We start from the raw sequence: 19,450 nt of genomic DNA, 5'->3' as shown, positions 1-19,450 counted from the left end.
AGGAGAGGTCACACGGGCTGGGGTTCTGGTGCAGATGACTGCTCTCTGAACTCATTCACACGGGTCTCCTCTCTCTCTTTGTGCCGTAGGCTAGTTCAGGGGATACGGTAAAGGCCTCCACGCACGCCCTGTGCCTCCTCTTGGCTGCCTCCCGCTCTGCTGCCATCACCCATGGAGTGTTGTTTTAAACGAGGGAGGGAAGGGAGCTCACTCCCCAGAGCGTCTGGTGGGACCGAGTCCCATTCACAGGGGTTGCCTCTGAATGCCAGGTACTCCCCACTGCTCTGTGAAATGTGGCTGGGTTCACACTTCTGCTGGTTTTCTTACCTTCCGTGTGACAGTCCTGCATGTCCCACCTTACTCGATTCTTCTCCATACTGCCTTTTCTTTGCCCTTGAGACACAACCATAACCTCTCCCTTCATCCCCCACCACCGCTCCAGCTCAGAGTAGGTTGTAGCCTGCCACAGAATTCCTTCCCTCATCGCCCCTTATTAATATGACTGTAGGAAAGCTGATGAAGTAGAAATATAAGTATATATGTGCGCACACACACCCCGATACGTATGTTTATGTGGTCTCCAAAGGGTCCTTAAAGAATGAGTTTAGACTGAGAAATTTACTTGGCACACCATCCCTTCTCTAACCACAAACCAGCTGATGTGTTTTTAATCTGTTCCTCATCCATCTTCTGATTAATTTGGTGGGTTCTACTTGTTCTAATAAAATGTAGGGTATGCAGCACGTGTAATAAACTCAGAGCTCTCAGTTGGCCGGTGCCCAGCTCTCAGCTGAGCCGTTCCTTGTCTCCTCCCCACTCGGGTTTCCTTCGGTTCTGTCCACCGCGGTGGAAACGGCACACAGTTAGCCTGGGTCCTGCTCCAGCCGCGGCTACTTGAGCCCGTGCCTTCAGGTGCGCGGAGGCTTGTGGGAGACGGCCGGCCTGGAGCTTCCACCGCGCAGCTTCAGCGCGCTCGTTCTGTCTTCCTGAGACCGCTGCAGTAAGCCATTCTCTGACGTCTCCTTCCCTGTTTGTACTTGGTGTCCTTGGGGGACCTCCGCACCTCCCAACGTGAGCGCAGGGCCGTCGCTCCGCCCCTCGATCCCTCTGCACCGCACGCGGAAGCGCTGCCCTAGCCCCTTGGTGCAGCCAGGGCCTGGGTCTGTGTCCGGCCTGGGCGGCCTGTGCCCCGGTCACCACCTTCTCCTGCTCCGCAGTCACCACCCTCTTCTTCTCCGCAGTCACCACCCTCTCCCCCCTCCGCAGTCACCACCCTCTCCCGCTCCGCAGTCACCCAGATGCGGGCCCGGGTCACTGGTGATGCCAGCCCTGAGCAGATGGCATCTGATTGATCTCACCGGCCTGTCCTGAGCACACCTCGCTGCTCTCACGTTTCTGAATGTAGGAGGGAGGGGGGCAGGTTATGGTATTTAATACGCGAACGAACGTTTTGCACATAAATGTATCCTACAGCAGTGAGGCCCTCCTGTTCTCCGCCTGTACTTCTCCCCGCTGTGCCCTGCGCGCCCCCTCGTCCCCTCTGCCATCACCCCCTGCCTTCCCTTCACAGCCGATCAAGTGAAGGCTCGATGATTATCTCTTCTCTTCTGTGCTTTTATCTTTTTTGTTTGGTTTTAATTAAAAAGTTTCTAAATTTACATTTTTATAGGGTATTGTAAATAAAAACAAATTGTATACTTGAAAAAAAAATATGTGCCAACATTCCTGCTTGTTTCTCCTAAACATGCCTTTTAATGTGTTTCTAGCGTACTTAGATCAGCAGACCTCTTGGTGCTGGGGATTGGTGAGGATGGTATCATGTGATTTTTTTATCTCTTATTTTGTCATAAGGGAGACAGATAAAGATCTTAAGTTTACATAACTTTCCTTAAAAAACCTAGGGTGTGGGCCTCCCCTGATGGTTCAGTGACTGAAACTGCAATTCCAGTGCAGGGGAAACGGGTTCGATCCCTGGTCCAATCCTGTGTGCCACGAATAAATAAATGCATATTTTTAAAAAGAAAAGCTAGGATGCTTTCAACAGTCACTGCCCTCCACCCCCAACTTTTAACTGCAGAGCAGAATTAGAAAATTCAGTGGATAGACCACAGTTCACCTTCCTCATCTCTAGGCAGCTGAGAGTTTAGTTAAGAAACTTCACAAAGCCCAGTTTGACCTTAAGCTGCCCTCATGGTTAGTATTTCCTTAGCTTTCATTTATATCTTCTCAGAAGAGGTAAGAAAAAATTGGTAATTCTTTTTTTTGAGGGGGGGGTAATTCTTTGTAGTAAATTCATGTTAGCTATTTCAAACTTAACACAGCATCATTTGTAATAGGAAAATTAGAAATAACCTAAATGCTCACTAGTGGCTAAGTAATAATCTATGTGTCATGGACAGGTATAATATTTAATCATGAAAAGTGTTTATGGTCTAGTGTGGGGGAACGCAGAAAGTATATATGCTTGGAATGCAGTTCTTTTATGAAAATGTATATGTGATGGGGAAGAAATTGGGAGAATATGCTTCCCAGGTAGCTCAGTGGATGCAGGAGATAGAGATTGAATCCCTGGGTCGGGAAGATCCCCTGGAGGAGGGCATGGCGACCCACTCCAGTACTCTAGCCTGGGGAATCCCATGGACAGAGGAGCCTGGCGGGCTGCAGTCCGTTGGGTCGAAGAGAATTGGACGCGACTGAGCGAGAGCAGCGCTCCTGCAGGTGTTCCCCTGAAGATGTGCATCTCTCAGCGGCAGGACCACGGGGAGCTTCCTTTTGCTTTCTTTTTTCTCCAAATCTTCCGTAGAGAGCAAGCATTGCTTATATTCTGAGAAGAAATACTATTTTTGAAGAGCTTAGTTACATCAGAAAGCACTTGGAGTATAAAGTTGAGTGTAAGTAAGTCCCTTATATGTATATGACTTCATACGGGCACGGGGAATGGAAGAAGGGATACAATCCCGGGCGATTGGAGGGCGGTGGCTGCCTCTAAGGGGGAGGCTTGTGGAGAATTTAGGTGATGGTTCCTCGTTTCCATTGTCCAGATTGTCTTCAGTCTTCATGTATTGCTATTAGAACCAAAAGGGGGTTATTCTCTAAAAACTGCTAAAAATCACAGCCCCCTACCCTCTAGTGAGAAGTGCTAGTAGGGCAAGAATGTCCGATACAGTTGTGCTTGATTTCAGAGCCTGTGTATTTGACTTTGAAAGATGAATGGGCTGAAAAAAGTGTGAAAGCCAAGGCAGTTATCCTATGAGGCGTGGTCAGGTATTGCACTGTTAAACGCTTAAACACTCCACTGTTAAACAGTTGAGGAATCAAAGGACCACTTTAAGTCCAAGCCATATCTCCTAGTGAGTTTCTATATTTACAGAAATTGCATTTTTTCCTCACTGACTGCTGAATCAAAATGGGTGGGTCTCAGCTTCATCCACACAGAAAATCTGCTCAGGTCCGTTGTGGCCTGAGTACCAGCCAGCTGGCTTTCACCAGAGCTACCCTGTCTGTCCCAGGAAGGCCACGATGACCTTCTGAGTTTGATGCAGACCACCAACTGCCCTCTCCCTGTGGAGAGCAGTGAAGTCCTTTGTGTGAAAAGTCCAAGTGGGGAAATAGTGGAAGACATCTTTACACTTCTCCTCACCCAGCTATGTTTAAGTATGTTGGCGTGATCCTTAAGAAAATAAAACGGGTTTCAGGCAGCAGGTCTAGTGTGTTAAGGCCACAGGTAGCGTAGTTTTGGCCATTAACCTTGAAGTAGAGGCGCAGTTGTGAATAGATTGCAGGTCACCTAACAGCCTCAGCTTTGCCTTTTATCTTGAGAATGTGGCATGAAAGACTTCCAAGGAGCCTGTTTACTCACTGTGACTCTAGCTCCGAAGTTCAGCCAAGTTCGAGCCAAGGTAACTGTTAACCGAAATCAAGCCCGAGACCTAGGAAACGTCTGGACGGGGACGAGGTAATCAGTGATGTGTGTACTTTCCCTGTTGTGAGTAGAGCATCTCTTAAGTTGCTTACGATTTAGTACCGGTCTAAAGGATTCCACCCCCAGAAAAAGCCTGGCTGACAGCCTGATACGTTGTCCTCCAAGTGGTTTCTCGACGCACATGCAGTGCACATTGTGGTAGATGCTGGGTTTCCCTGACGCATCGTGGATGTGCTTACATGTCCACAGAGAGGCACCTCGGTTTATTTAGAGATTGCGCGGTACTCCGCCGCACGCCGTACTTTAACTGCTCCCCTGTTAACAGATTCCATCCTCAGGTAGTTTCGCCAACTCATTCTTGTTCGTCCAGCAGTGAGCAGAGGTAAACACACCATGGCCGTTCAGTTGCTCAGTCGTGTCCGACTCTTTGCGACTCCATGGACTGCAGCACGCCAGGCTTCCCTGTCCATCCCCATCTCCTAGAGCTTGCTCAAACTCACATCCATTGAGTCAGCGGTGCCATCCAACCATCTCATCCTCTGTCGTCCCCTTCTCCTCCTGCTGTTAATCTTTGTGACACCAGGGTCTTTTCCAATGAGTCAGCTCTTTGCATCAGGTGGCCAAAGATATTGGAGCTTCAGCATCAGTCTTTCCAGTGAATATTGAGGGTTGATTTCCTTTTGGACTAACTGCTTTGATCTTGCAGTCCAAGGGACTCTCAAGAGTCTTCTCCAACACCGCAGTTCAAAAGCATCAGTTGTTAAGCGCTCAGCCTTCTTTGTGGTCCAACTCTCACACCCCTACATGACTCCTGGAAAAGCCATGGCTTTGACTATGCAGACCTTTGTCGGAAAAGTGATGTCTGCTTTTTAATATGCTGTCCGTGTTTCTAAAGCTCTTTTTATAGTGTACAGAGAGCACTGACATTCATTTTATAACTCAACTCTTCTCTATTACCCTTTGAAATATTAGAATGGGCAGCTATAATTGTACAGTACCCAAACGAGATTAGCAAGACCATCCAGCTAATAAGGGCTCCGGTTTAAGACCGGAAGTTTCAAACTCCATATCCAGCATCGTGGCTACAAGAAGGCTCCTGCTTCTGGATAAATGTTTCATGGAGCAGCAACTGAGAAGCTGCAAGCATTTAAGGACACATCTGCAAACTCGTCTGATTGGGTTTTAATGCCTTCATTTCCAGTAGGCAGATTAAATAATTCCCTCTCAGTAGTGTCAAAAATGTGATTCAGGTCTTAACTATCGGGGTCCATTACAATATACAAGGATCAGAATTTCAGAAAGGCAGCTGTCCGGCATCTGTGTGGTCCTTTTGGTTTAAGCGTTTTGAAGAGATTTTAAAAAAGATTTGCTCCCACACTTCCATCTCAGTATTTGGAAATGCATTGTTTATATGAGATACATTCAGCCCCAGGCAGTCAGTTCACTTGTCAGTTCCCTGCACTAATACGGGAGCTCCACGAAGGCACCAGTCCTCATTCCCTCCCGCGCCCCAGTTCCCAGCACACAGGCCACACCAAGCAAGCGTCCAACTGACATCTTTTCATAAAATAGTTGACAGGATTATTCAGATCCTCAAAACCAAGAGGACAGACCTTAATGGTGTGAACTCACCTGTGTGTGCAAGGCCCATTCCAAACACATTGTCACTCACTCTATCACAGCAACCCCTAGGTCGGAAACAATTGGATACAGCAAGCAGACAAGCTGTTGTGAACGTCCAGCGTTACTCGGCACAGAGGTGACAAAGGCTCCGCTCTGGGGGGTCGTTGGTGCCAAGCGCTAAAAGGAGAGCGCAAGAGGATGGAAGAGTGGAGAGATGGGGCTCTGTACTGTAGACAGGCCGCGGAAGGCCTGGGCGAGAAGGTGACACTGAAGCGGACACATGGACACTAAGACGACGCCACGCGGAGGGCTGGGCGGAGCATCCCGAGCAGGATGAAGAAGGTGACCTCTGCCCGCGACGAGAATGGGTGGGGAGTTCTCAGGACCGTGACAGGTTAATGTCACTGGAATGGAGTGACCACACTGCCTTGAAGGGCTTTACTCACATTGCCGCGGAAAGCCTTCGCAGAGTCTGTAAGGAAAAGCTTGGCAGAGTTTTTAAGGAAAAGGACAAAACTATTTTTAAAGTCACTTTGCTGGGTAGGGGCTGGGGAGGAATAAATTAGGAATTTGGGAATAACATGCACACTACTGTATAAAATAGATTAAAAAAAAAAAGCCTACCATATAGCATAGGGAACTACGTGCAATATCTTGTAATAATCCATAAGGGGATAGAATGTGAAAAAGACGTTAAGTACATATGTGGATGTGTATGTATGCACGTGTCACTGCTTCAGTTTTGCTGTGCTGCAGAAACAACACTAAGTCCCTACCATTCAACAACGGCCGCAAAGCCCAAGGTGTGGCCCTAGCACCCCACCTCAGCGTGTGACTGTCTGGGGACAGCGCCTTTGACAAGGGGTGGAGGGGTAGTCAGGGAGTTTGAGGTGGACATGTACGTGCTGCTGTATTTAAAATAATAACCAACAGGGACCTACTGTTTTTGGCACAGGGGACTCTGCTCAATGTTCTGGGCCAGCCTGGATGGGAGGGCAGTCTGGGGAGGCTGGACCCATGGCTATGTGTGGCTGAGCCCCTTCACATTCACCTAAAACTCACATCATTAATCAGCTACACGCCAATACAGAATAGAGATTTCAAAAGAACAAAAAAAGATGAATTTGAAATGAAGTCATAAGTAAATAAATGAAGTCATTAGGGTGAGTTCTAATCCCGTATGAGCAGCGTCTTTACAGGCAGCAGTGATGGGAGCACAGGCACAGGGAGCCTGCCTGTGAAGACCCCAGAAGACGGCCATCTCCACGGTGAGCCGTCGGGAGAAACCGGCGCTGCTCACACCTGGACTTCAGACGTCCAGGTGCCAGAACTGTGAGGAAACACACTTTCATTGTTTAAGCCACCCTGTCTGTGGTACTTTGTTAGGACAGTCCTGGCAAACTAGCAAGTGTCAAACATCTTATCATTGACTTTTTTTTAATTTTTAAAAATCCACAGGATAGTAGAAGAATATATATCCAGCTGTTAACAATGGTCATGTCTAGAAGGTGTGGTTAAGGGGAATTTCCTTTTCTATATTTGCATTTCTGAACCCTTGTATCTTTTATAATGAATAGATTTTGGTTTGTATTTAAAGGAAGGAAAGGGAGAGAGCATGGACATGATTTGTCCAACACTGTAGTGAGTGAGTGGCAGAAAAAGAAAACCTGAATCATAGTCATTTCCCAATGTTTCTCCATCTAACAGAGAAGCAGACACCTTGTATGGAACTTCCAAAAATGCTCCTTAAAAGAAAGGAAATACTTATTTGTCCTCCTTTCTTTCCTCTTCTTGCTGCCTAGAATGCAAATACAATGATTGGAGCTCCAGCAGCCATCTTGGGGCAAAAAATAATCTCAACGACAGTAACAGTGCACAGTGGAGCAGAGAGAAGGAGGCTTTGAGAAGACTTCAGTGAACTACCAAACCAATCCTGAGCTGCCTACCTCTGAATTTCTTTTATTATTATTTTTTAAATGTCTTTAGGTGTGAGAATAAACTCTTCTGTGTTTAAACCAACATAAGTTGGGCCTCTGTCCCCAGTGACTCAGCGGTAAATATCCATCTCCAATGTGGGAGGTGCAGGAGACTCAGGTTCAATACCTGGGTTGGGAAGATCCCCTGGAGGAGGAAATGCAACCCACTCCAGTATCCTTGCCCGGAGAATCCCATGGACAGAGCAGCCTGGCGCACTGCAGCCCACGGGGTCGCAAAGAGTTGGACACGACTGAAGTGCCTGCACTTGTACTTGCAAATAAACCTAATCTGAATCATTACAAAGGATTTTTTTTCAGCCATTCAACATGAGAGTTCATTAAGTGCTATTGGGGAAAAACATTTTTTGAATGATCTTTTACAAAAAATTATTACAAATTTGAAGGAGTTCTTCACACACAGCCTCCGTTTTCTCTGAAGTACAGTGCATGATTAGCTGGTATGCAACAGAAGGCTCTGTATAGCCTGAAGAGGTTGGTTAAAATCTTAGTATATGCCCCTGGGAGAAAGGGGAACAGGGGCAGGCTCATGATACTTTTTAAAGATAAAAGTATCACAGTAGTTCTGTTACATTTAAACCAAACACCAGTTTGTTGTGTTTATGAAGCCGGATTTAATTCTTTGAATAGTTTCTGTCCTTAAGAGAAGAAAAGATTCCCAGGCACCAGTTATATGAAGCCTGCCAAGGCTGAAGACCTTTTCGTATCTATGTTGGAATGCTGGCTTTGCTTTTCTAAGATATTTTGCTTGTTTGATTCTCGGTTTTTAAAATTGTAGGTGGGGTGGTACAACAACTGGCACAGTGACAAAGAATAAAGGAAATTGCATTTGTAGATGTGCTTAGCATGCAGTAAGAGTCGACGCTCGCTTGCTCTACTCGTCTGTTTGCACTTCATACGAAGTCCCAGTATTTGCAGGTTTGTCATACCCCCAGGAAGATGTGTGTGGGTCCCACTTGGGTGAGTCATGTGCTGTAAAGATAGACTTGTGGTAATGAATACGTAAGGCCCCTACGTAGGAACCTTTAAGTTGTGAACTTTCAAAGACATGAATGTGCCCAGGGGAGGGATGGAGAGAGACAGGAGGAAGAAGAAGTGAAGAACCCAGCAGATTCAGGACAGGAAATGGCCAGGGGATTGCCTTTGTTTGAGCCACAGTGTTAGTTTCTCGGGCCCTCGGGCCCAGGATCCAAACGTAGAATGGTGCACAGGGCTGCCACAGGCATGCAGAATGTAATGCAGCACTGTCGAGTCACCTAAGACGGGGAAGAGAGACCCCCACAGCCCTGGATCGCTCTTCTCAAGAGGGTAGGTATGAAATTGAATCCATCGAGGAACCAGGACCCATGCCGTCAAGGTCAGGCATGAACATGCTTGCAGCTCGCCCCTCGTCTCCTACTGCTGCCCACCCTTCAGCTCTGCTGTCTCCACCCTCATCTTCCTCCTCCGTCAGTGACTCTTCCCGCCTGTTCGCTTGATGCCAGCCCCTGCGTGCCAGCTGTTGTTTACTGTACTACTGTACTGGAGGAGGAAATGGCAACCCCCTCCAGTACTCTAGCCTGGAAAATCCCATGGATGGAGGAGCCTGGTAGGCGACAGTCCGTGAGGTCGAAAAGAGTGGGACATGACTGAATAACTTCACACTCACTGTACTTCTAAGGTACTGTACTGCACTGCAAGATTAAAAATGTTTATTTTTGTCTTTGTTTTTTATGAATTATTTGTGTGAAAAGTATTATAAACCGACTACAGCACAGTATGACAGCAGATTGTATTAGTTGAGTACCTAGACTAACCGTGTGGTACTTACAAATTGGATTTACAAATGTGCTCTCAGAACAGAACTCACTTGTACGTAGGGGAACTTACTGTAGTGTTGATCAGTCAATAGTGCCCCCTGCTAAGAAGTTAGGGATGTGAATTTCCCCAGCTAGTATGCAGCTCCCCTTTTAAAAATTTACAATCAATCCCTGTGTGATCGTCTGTAAAATACACAGAGAATGTGGTCTTTGCTCTCTGGTCGCACCCAGTTCCCTTGTAAACCACAAGCAGAGAGTTGAGTGACCTCCCCTGAGGCCCCGCTGGGGAATCTGCCCTCACTTCTGCACTTTCCTAGTTTCAGTAAATTTCATCATCCTGCTGCGCAAACGTGAATGCGAGATGAAGACCAAAGGGCTGGGAGGCAGTTCTGGCTCCTTCCACGTGCCCCGCATGCTATGACTGTTCTGCGGAATAAGCACCCAGCTGTTTTGTCTCAAGATTGCACACCTGCAACAGACCAACCCAAGTTCAGATTTCCCCAGAGCTGAGGCTTCTGTTGTAAGTGCCTCTTGGTTCAACTTCTCCCTCTGATCCTGTTTCCTTCACCCCCTCACAGGTGTTGTCCCTGGGAGCATGCCTCAATTAACTTACGAGGCGAACCTGACTTAAACAAACTAGAATTTCTGCTTCATTTGGTTGGGGGACACAATGTTGTCCTTTGAAATCACGAATTACTTTTTTCCAGTAAGAATTTTTTGTTTTGATTATAAAAAAGGTAAAACTGGGAAACCCAATACCTGGACTGATCACACTGATAAAATCTGCATATGTAACTATTATTTGGCAACAGTTGGGAGAGCAAGCCAGTGACAATGAGGAGAATGATGGAAAAAAAAAAGCATGAAAGTTACCCAAGTATGTTTAAAGCTAAATCCACACAAAAACATGCACAGTAATGTTTATAGGAGCTTTACTCACAATAGAAAAACTTGGAAACAACCAAGTTGTTCTTCAGTAGGTGAAAAGATCAACTGTGGCCCATCCAGGCAATGGAATATTAGTCAGTGCTGAAAAGAGATCATCTATCAAGCCATGATGGGCTTCCCTGGTGGCTCAGTTAGTAAAGAATCTGCCTGCAATGCAGGAGACCCAGGTTTGATCCCTGGGTCAGGAAGATTCCCTGGAGAAGGAAATGGCAACCCACTCCAGCATTCTAGCCTGGGAAATCCCATGGACAGAGGAACCTGGCGGGCTACAGTCCATGGGGTCACAAGAGGTCAACACAACTTAGGGACTAAACCACCATCAAGCCTTGAGTAAAACTCTGCAGGATCCATAAGACAGGAAAAGTTCTGTTTTCACTCCAATCCCAGATAAAGGCAATGCCAAAGAATGTTGCAACTACCATACAATTGTGCTCATTTCACGTGCTAGTAAGGTTATGTTTAAAATCCTTCATGCTAAGCTTCATCAGTACTTGAATCAAGAGCTTCCAGATATACAAGTTGGGTTTAGAAAAGGCAAAGGAAAATAGAGATCAAATTGCAACATTCATTGGATCATGGAAAAAGCAGGGGAATTCCTGAAAAACATCTGCTTCATTTACTATGCTAAAGCCTTTGACTGTGTGAACTGCAACAAACTGGAAAATTCTTAAAGAGATGGGACTACCAGACCACTTTACTTGTATCCTGAAAAGCCTGTACTCGGGTCAAGAAGAAACAAAACCAGACATGAAACAACTGACCGGCTCAAAACTTGGAAAGGATCATGGAAGGCTGTGTGTTGTCACCCTGCTTATTTAACTTCTATGCAAAGTATATCATGCAAAATGCCCGGCTGGATGAATCCCAAGGTGGAATCAAGACTGCTGGGAGAAATACCAATAACCAAAGATATGCAGATGATACCACTCTAATGGCAGAAAGTGAAGAGGAACTAAAGAGCCTCTTGATGAAGGTGAAAGAGAGTGGAAAAGCTGACTTAAAGCTCAACATTTAAAAAACTAAGGTCATGGCATCTGGTCCCATCACTTTACGGCACATAGAAGGGGGGAAAATGGAAGCAGTGGCAGATTTTTTTTTTCTTGGCTCCAAAATCACTGTGGACGGTGACTGCAGCCATGAATATGAAGACGCTTGCTCCTTGGAAGGAAAGCTATGACAAACCCAGGCAGCATATTACAAAGCAGAGACATCACTTTGCTGACAGTCTGTCTAGTCAAAGCTATGGTTTTTCCAGTACTCATGTACGGATGTGAGAGGTGGTCCATAAAGAAGGCTGAAGAATTGATACTTTCTAATTGTGGTGCTGAAGAACACTCTTGAGAGTCTAACTGTGGTGCTGAAGAACACTCTTGGGAGTCTCTTGGACTGCAAGAAGAAGGTTAGGACCAGTTAATCCTAAACCAGTCGAATCAGTCAAACCAGTTGATTTCCAAGGAAATCAACCTTGAATATTCACTGGAAGGACTAATGCTGAAGCAGAAGCTCTAATACTTTGGCCACCTGATGCAAAGAGCTGACTCATTGGAAAAGGCCCTGATGCCGGGAAAGACTGAGGGCAAAAGGAAAAGGGGGTGGCAGAGGATGAGATGGTTAGATAGCATCACCAACTCAATGGACATGAATTTGAGCAAACTCTTGGAGATAGTGGAGGACAGAGGAGTCTGGCTTGCTGCAGGCCATAGGGTTGCAGCAAAGAGTCGGACACGACTTAGCAACTAAGAAACAGCAACAAAGCATCAAGCCATGAAAAGACATGGAAGAACCGTAAATGGATGTGACTAAGTGAAAAAGGCCAATCTGAAAAGGCTGCATATTGTGTGACTCCAACTATATGACGTTCTGAGAAAAGGCAAAACCACAGAGACAGTAGGAAGATCACTGGTCACCAGGGCTCCAGCAGGAAGGAGGGAGGAATGAACACGCACAGAGGATTTTGAGAGCAGGGAAACTGTTCTGTATGAAGAGGCAGGTTTGTTTGACTCAGCCGCGCCCCAGGGCACGTGGGCTCTTAGTTCCCCCGCCCAGGCTACAGCCTGTGCCCCTTGCCTTCAAAGCATGGAGTGTTACCCACTGGGTCGCCAACAAAGTCCCAAAACTATGGTGTATGAAACTATAATGGTGTATACATGTCGGTACATACTTGTAAGACTCACGGAATGTACAGTATCAAGAGTGAACTCTAGGGATTTCCCGGGTGGTCCAGTGGTTAAGTCTTAGGGCTCTCACTCCCAGGGAACCAAGATCCTACAAACAATGCAGTGAGGCAAAAAAAAAAAATTTAAAAACGGGGTCACTGTCTTAACCCCGGGGCTTCCTAGGCAGTGCTAGTGGTAAAGAACCCGCCCGCCAAAGTAGGAGACAAGAGACACGGGTTCCATCCCTGGGTGGCGAAGATCTCCTAGAGGAGGGCGCGGCAACTCGCTCCAGTACTCTAGATTGGAGAATCCGGTGGACAGAGGGGCCTTGTGTGTCACAGTCCATCCGGTCGCAGAGCGTCACACATGACTGAAGTGACACAGCACGCACGCTGCACACCTTTAGTTGCTTCCCTTTGCTCCTGAAATGAAGCCCACGCTCCTCAGGAGGCCCTGCAGGCCTTTCGCACCTGCCTTCTCCACCTGTAACCCCTGTGCCTCAGGTACTGCCTCTCTTTTCTTTCTTCACAGAAGAAAGACTATCCCCATCCTTTCATTTCTCTTTCTAAGTCCTCTCCAGCCCCCAGGTGCTTCAAGAGAGTTTATCCCTGTTTGGGACAGGTTGCACCTGCTGTTCTTTCCCAGCGCCCTGGTGGTCCTCCAGGTTACTTCAGGTATATCGTTACCGTCCATATTTTCTCTGTGCAAGTGTGTGCGTGTGCACGCAGTCACGGCCGACTCTTTGCTACCCCATGGACTGTAGCCCACCAGGCTGCTCTGTCTGGGCAATTTTCCAGGCCAGGAGTACTGGAGCGGCTTGCCATTTCCTCCTCTGGGGGATCTTCTTGACCCAGGATGTAGCCCGCATCTCTTGCATCTCCTGCATTGGCAGGCAGATTCTTGACCACGGCACGACCTGGGAAGCCCATGCAGATACTGCATATACTATATATATTCATTTGTATGCTTCTGGTTTAATACCAGAGCGTATCCATACATTCATTACTCTGCCCCCAACACTTGACGAAAGCCTGGGGATTATACGGGAGATGCCCAATTCATATTTGTGAAATGATGAACCTGCTGGGCTTGAGACGGAGCAGGACTCTATTGCCTCCCCTCCAGCATGCCTTTCGCCTGTGGAAAACCTTAGTCAAAGAATATGTTTAATCAGAGAAGTGAAAGATGTGAAAACAAAGGGAAACAGTCAAAGGAGACTAAAGAATAACAATGTCATTGAGCAAAGTCAAGGACTTTAGTTCTTTCCCAAGGGCTACAGATAATATTCAAAGCCATATCCTGTGAGCTGTCTTATCGATACTGAAACACCAGTTGGAAACTGAAACACCAAGTTAACTACACGATGATCAGACTGTACCCAGGACGTGAGCAGCCACAGCTCCGAAAACTGGCCTCAAAAAGTATAGGAACAAACGGAACGGAACGGACGATTAACCGTACCTAAAACAACAAAGATGATGCTGCTCAGACCACCGACGAGCAATCTGAAGCGGACTGTTCGAGCTGACTGTGCTGTTTCTGCATATAGCACGCCCGGCCCCCTGCTCTGTCTATAACAGCTCTCACTCCCTGCTTGTAGGGGCGGGGGCTGGAGAATCAGCCTCTGGACAGATGTCCACCGCCCTCCCTGCACCCCTGGTCGCTGGCATCTGAAATAAAGCAAACTTCCCTTTCCACCAACCTGGCCTATTTATTGGCTTTTGTTCGGCAAGCAGCCGAACCGCTCACCCACTCGGTAACAGGCTGTGGGCTGTCATGAGGAAACCAGAGATGAAAGAGATGCAGGTCACACACGGGGAACTCACCCCGAGGAGGGGTGGCGTGGTAGGAACACAGCTACAAAGCAAGACAGTGAGCATGACAAGGAATCCCGAGTCCCGAGGAAGCGGTGGTCTTCTGGGCAGAAAGCTCAGAGCAGACTCTGTGGAGGGAGGGAAAGGAGAGCGCAAAGGTGGTGCAGACACAGGGATCAGCTTGGAGCATGGAGTGCATCAAGGCAAGAGAGGTGGAGAGGCTAGAAAGGAAGGGACACCAGCTGGTCGAAGGCGTCTCTTGGCAGGCAAAGAAGTGTGGGTGGTGCTCTGGAAGCGTTGGTGGGCAACAACATTAACTCAACTCAGCCTTTTAAAACCTTTAAGGAAATGTTTTCAGATACACAACAGAAGTAGGAATAGTAGTACAATACACACCTGTGTACTTCTCACCAACATTCAACAATTAACTTTGTGTGCATGTGCCAAGTTCCTGCAGTCGTGTCCAACTCTTTGCGACCCTGTGAACTGTAGCCCGCCAGGCTCCTCTGCGCCTGGGATTTCCCAGGCAAGCATACTGCAATGGGTTGCCATGCTCTCCTCTGGGGGATTGAACCCACTTCTCCTGGGGCTCCTGCATTGCAGGTGGATTCTTTTCTGCTGATCCATTGGGGAAGCCCAACCTGTGTCTACTTGCCTTTATAAAGGAAACCAACCCTGAATATTCATTGGAAGGACTGATGCTGAAGCTGAAACTCCCAATACTTTGGCCACCTGATGCAAAGAAGAAAAGATCCTGGTGCTGGGAAAGATTGAAAGCCAAAGGAGAAGGAGGTGGCAGAGGATGAGATGGTTAGATAGCATTACTGACTCACTGGACGTGAATCTAGGCAAATTCTGGGAGATAGCGGAGGACTGAGGAGCCTGGTATGCTGCAGTCCATGGGGTCTCAAAGAGTTGGGCACGACTTAATGACTGAACAATAACAACAGTCTGCTTTTATATATAGGTATATAGATGTGTTATGCTAAGTTGCTTCAGTCATGTCAGATATACAGGTACATATATGTAAATGTGTTTGTGTGTGTGCATATCAAAGTTTATTACTTTGGGGGGGGGGCTTTCTTTCCTGTTCTTACCATTTCAGAAGAAATTTACAGATTCTTAACTCTTCTCCAAAATCTGTTTCTTTTCGTTCAGTTTTATTGAGATCTAATTAATACAGAGCACTGTGTAAGTTTAAGGTGTACAGCACAATGATTCAACTTACATACATCATGAAATGATGACTACAATAAGTTTAGTTAACATTTGTCATCTCATAGATACATAAGTAAAGAAATAGAACAATTCTTTTTTCCTGTGATGAGCACTCTTAGGAGTTACTCTCTTAACTTATATGTAAGGTAGAGCAGTATTAATTATATGTGTCACGTACATTACAGTTTCTAGGACTCATCTGTCTTCTAACTGAATGCTTGTAACCACTGGCTACCTTCACCCTAGTCCTCCCCCCACCGCCACTGCCCCCTGCCACAACTGTGATCTGCTTTTCTATGAATTTGTTCTTCAAGTATAATTGACCTCAACACTGCTAGTTCCTGTGCAACAAGATGGAGATTTGATACTTCTATAGATTTCAAAATGTTCGCCACAAAATGTCTAGTGACCATCTTTCACAATACAAAGATGTTACATAATTACTCTATTCCCCACACTCTGCACTTCATACCAATGACTAATTTATTTTGCAACTGGAAGCCTGAACCTCTTAACCTCGCGGCTCATTTCTTCCTTCCCGCTCCTGTCTCCCTCTGACAGCCACCTGTTTGTTTTTGTATCTGTCACTCTGTTTCTGTTATGTTTGCTCGTTTTTTTAGATTCCACAGGTAAGTGGTAAGTACTTTCTTTCATGTCTTTCTCCATTTACTTCAGTAAGCAGAATACCCTCTGGGTCCATCCGTGTTGCAAAACGCCATCCTTTTTATGGTTGAGTAATAGTCTATATTTTCTTTATCCATTCATCTCTCAGTGGGCCTCTAGGCTGTTGCCATGTCTTGGCTATCGTAAGCAATGCTGCAGTGAACATGAGGCTGCAGATTTGTTTTTTGAATTAGCGTTTTCGTTTTCTTCAGATAAATATCCAGAAGTGGGACTGCCGGCTCAAATGGGGCTGTTCCACTTTTACTTTTTTGAGGAACTTCCATACTGTTTTCCATGGTGGATGTACCAGTTCACATCCCCACCAACAGTGCACAAGGGTTCCCTTTTCTCCACACCTTTGCCAGCACTCGTTACTTGTTAAATATTTTTTTAATAATAGCCATTCTGACGGTGTGAGGTGATAAAACATGGTGGTTTTTATTTGCCTTTCCCTGATGATTAGGGATCATCAGGGGAAAAGATGATATTGAGCATCTTTTTACATGTCTGGTGGCCATCTGTAAGTCTTTTTGGGAAAATGTCTATTCAGAGCGTCTGCCCATTTTTTAATTGGGTTGTTTGGGTTTTTGAAGTTGAGTTGTAGGAGTCCTCTGTATATTTTACATATTAATCTCTTACCAAATATAGTTTGCAAATATCTTCTCCCATTCAGTAAGCTGTCTTTTCATTTGCTTGCCAGTTTTCTTCGCTGTACAAAAGCTTTTAAGTTTGAGTAGGTCCCATTCGCTTATATTTTGTTTCCCTTGCCTGAGGAGACATACCCTCCAAAATATTGCTAAGACTTATGTTAGAGAGCATACTGCCTAAGCTTCCCTTTAGAAGTTTTATGGTTTCAGGCCCTACATTCAAGTCTTTGATCCGTTTTGAACTTCTTTTGTAACATGGTATGAGAGTTTGTAGTGGTAGTCCAGTTCGATTCTTTAGCAGGTAGTTTAGACATGTTCCCCAAAACCATTTATTGAAGAGGGTGACATTTCTCCAGAGTCTAAAGATGCTTTCATTCATAGCCATCATACAGTATTACATTGAACAAATGTAATAACTGCCTAACATCATCTAATACTAGTCCATTTTCAAATTTGCCCAGTTATCCTCCGATGTCTACAAGAACAGTTTTTTTGTTTTTGTTTTGTTTCAGAATCAAAATAAAGTCAAGCATTTGTTGGGGAAGTCTCTTTTAAAAACATTTTTTTTTTTTAATTTACAACAATCACCACATGACTCTGTTACCACATCATTTTTCCTTAATCTTTCTATCTTATCTTCTGTAAAACCAGTTGTCTTATAGACTGTCTCACATTCTTGATTTATTCAATTGTCTCCTTGGGGGGTGTTGTTTAACTGATTCCTCCAGCCTCTGTAAACTGAAGGATAGATCTAAAGGCTTGACTGGACTTGGGATCAAGAAAACTTTGGCAAGAAAACTTAATTAAGTGGAGCTGTATACCTCATGCTGCAGCACACAAGTTCAGTTCAATTTAGTTGCTCAGTCATGCCAACTCTTTGCGACCCCATGGACTGCAGCACACCAGGCCTCCCTGTCCATCACCAACTCCCAGAGTTTATTCAAACTCACGTCCATAGAGTAGGTGAAGCCATCCAACCATCTCATTCTCTGTCGTCCCCTTCTCCTTCTGCCTTCAATCTTTCCCAGCATTGGGGTCTTTTCCAATGAGTCAGTTTTTCTCATCAGGTGGCCAAAGTATTGGAGTTTCAGCTTCAACATCAGTCCTTCCAATGAACACTCAGGACTGATCTCCTTTAGGATGGACTGGTTGGATCTCCTTGAAGTCCAAGGGACCCTCAAGAGTCTTCTACGACAACACAGGTCAAAAGCATCAATTCTTCGGTGCACAGCTTTCTTTATAGTCCAACTTTCACATCCATACATGACTACTGGAAAAACCATAGCCTTGACTAGATGGACCTTTGTTGGCAAAGTAATGTCTCTGCTTTTTAATATGCTGTATAGGTTGGTCATAGCTTTTCTTCCAAGGAACAAGCGTCTTTTAAAGCAGCAGATAAGGGATCTCATAAAAAATGTTGGCTGTCCCAGGGTTAATGATAACCCAGTTGGTTAACGGGGTTAAAGTGGGGACAGCCAGATTTTCCTCAGTGTAAAAGTATGTGTTTCTCCTTTGTGTACAGAGGGATGTATTTAGCAATACAACTTACATTTTGTAGCTGTTTAGTTTATCAAATATGTTCATATATGCATTTAATCAGAACAATATCCCTATAATGTTTTATTCCTTTTTAACAGAAACGAAAACTGAGGCTGGGAATGCTTAAGTAACTTTCCTAGTCAGAGGGCCAGTAATTAGCAAAGGCATGACTCAAGCATAAAGGGGTTCTCTTTAGTTGAGTTAAAACAATCCTCTAAGCTACATCTACTGCAGATTTTCAAAGTGCATTTTATCTTCAGAATTCAATAAATGTCTCTTCTCTTAAAAACGTTTTCTAAAAAAGGATATTTTTATTTTCCTGATACCATGAAGCACATTGCCAAGAAAAGGCGATTTGTTTTCCAGCCAGCAGCTATTTCTATTGTCCAGGAAAACTAGCAAAATGTAACAGACGCCAGGTTCCCGCAAAGCTCCATTTGCTAACAAGAGTTCTAAATGTTAAATGAGTTACTGAAGTTGTGACTTTCACAGATGTGTGAACAAAATAAGTGTATCTAAAATATTCTGTGCAAAGTTAAGCGTACACACGTGCGCTTATGATGCTAAAACCAACAAGGGCCTTTAGGACTGTTAGAGACATGTCCAAGTACAAATAAAGTCAGGTCCTGGCAAGTCCACTTACGCCTCACAGCTGGGTCAGCAACTAGTGGGACAAAATCAGGAGAAGCATATGACAGTCTAGAATCAAGAGATAAGGTGTGTGGTACTATGATGAGCAAACCAGGCAAGGGAGTTAGATGGTGGATTCTGGAGGACACTGGGGAAGCCATTTCTGGGGTCCCCAGGAACTCGGGCCTCCAGCTCGCAGGGAAAAACTCAGGCAAAGGCCGACTACGCAGAAACACTCTAACAAACTGACGATCTTACTCAGAAAGAGCGACTCCAACACTGACACACAGCATCAAAACACGCGTTAGAGAAATCTACGGGCTTTGGCCACTCATAAACTTCCCCGAAGGCGGAAGCAGATGGGCACGCCCCCAATTGCTCTTCCCGGGTTTTATTGGCTGCCCTGGCCTGCCCCGCCCAATCTCTCAATCGGTCTCTTTCATTGGTCAGAAGTGTCACGCTCCAGCGTTCACAGACAATTCCAGGAACCAATCGCC

General features: G+C 45.7%; 1 protein-coding gene across 9 annotated transcripts in view; it reads left to right on the top strand.

Moving 5' to 3' along the window:
* The window catches only part of PATL1 (PAT1 homolog 1, processing body mRNA decay factor), a 45,689-nt gene extending 26,456 nt beyond the window's left edge, over positions 1-19,233 (top strand). For 6 of the 9 annotated variants that reach the window (XM_010812957.4, XM_059874886.1, XM_024975415.2 and 3 more), the window contains one exon: positions 90-1,658. In XM_010812957.4, coding sequence (XP_010811259.1) covers positions 90-111 — 22 coding nt within the window. In that variant the 3' untranslated portion in view covers positions 112-1,658. Of the gene's footprint in view, positions 1-89; positions 1,711-7,347 lie in introns of those variants that run through there. The other 3 variants (XM_024975419.2, XM_024975416.2, NM_001193207.3) reach the window with 3 other exon arrangements.
* Positions 19,234-19,450: the final 217 nt, after the last annotated feature.

The sequence above is a fragment of the Bos taurus genome, chromosome 15 (assembly GCF_002263795.3).
Source record: "Bos taurus isolate L1 Dominette 01449 registration number 42190680 breed Hereford chromosome 15, ARS-UCD2.0, whole genome shotgun sequence".
Taxonomy (NCBI): Eukaryota; Metazoa; Chordata; class Mammalia; order Artiodactyla; family Bovidae; genus Bos; species Bos taurus.
The sequence above is the reverse complement of the archived record's forward strand: the minus strand, read 5'-3'. Positions and strand labels throughout refer to the sequence as shown.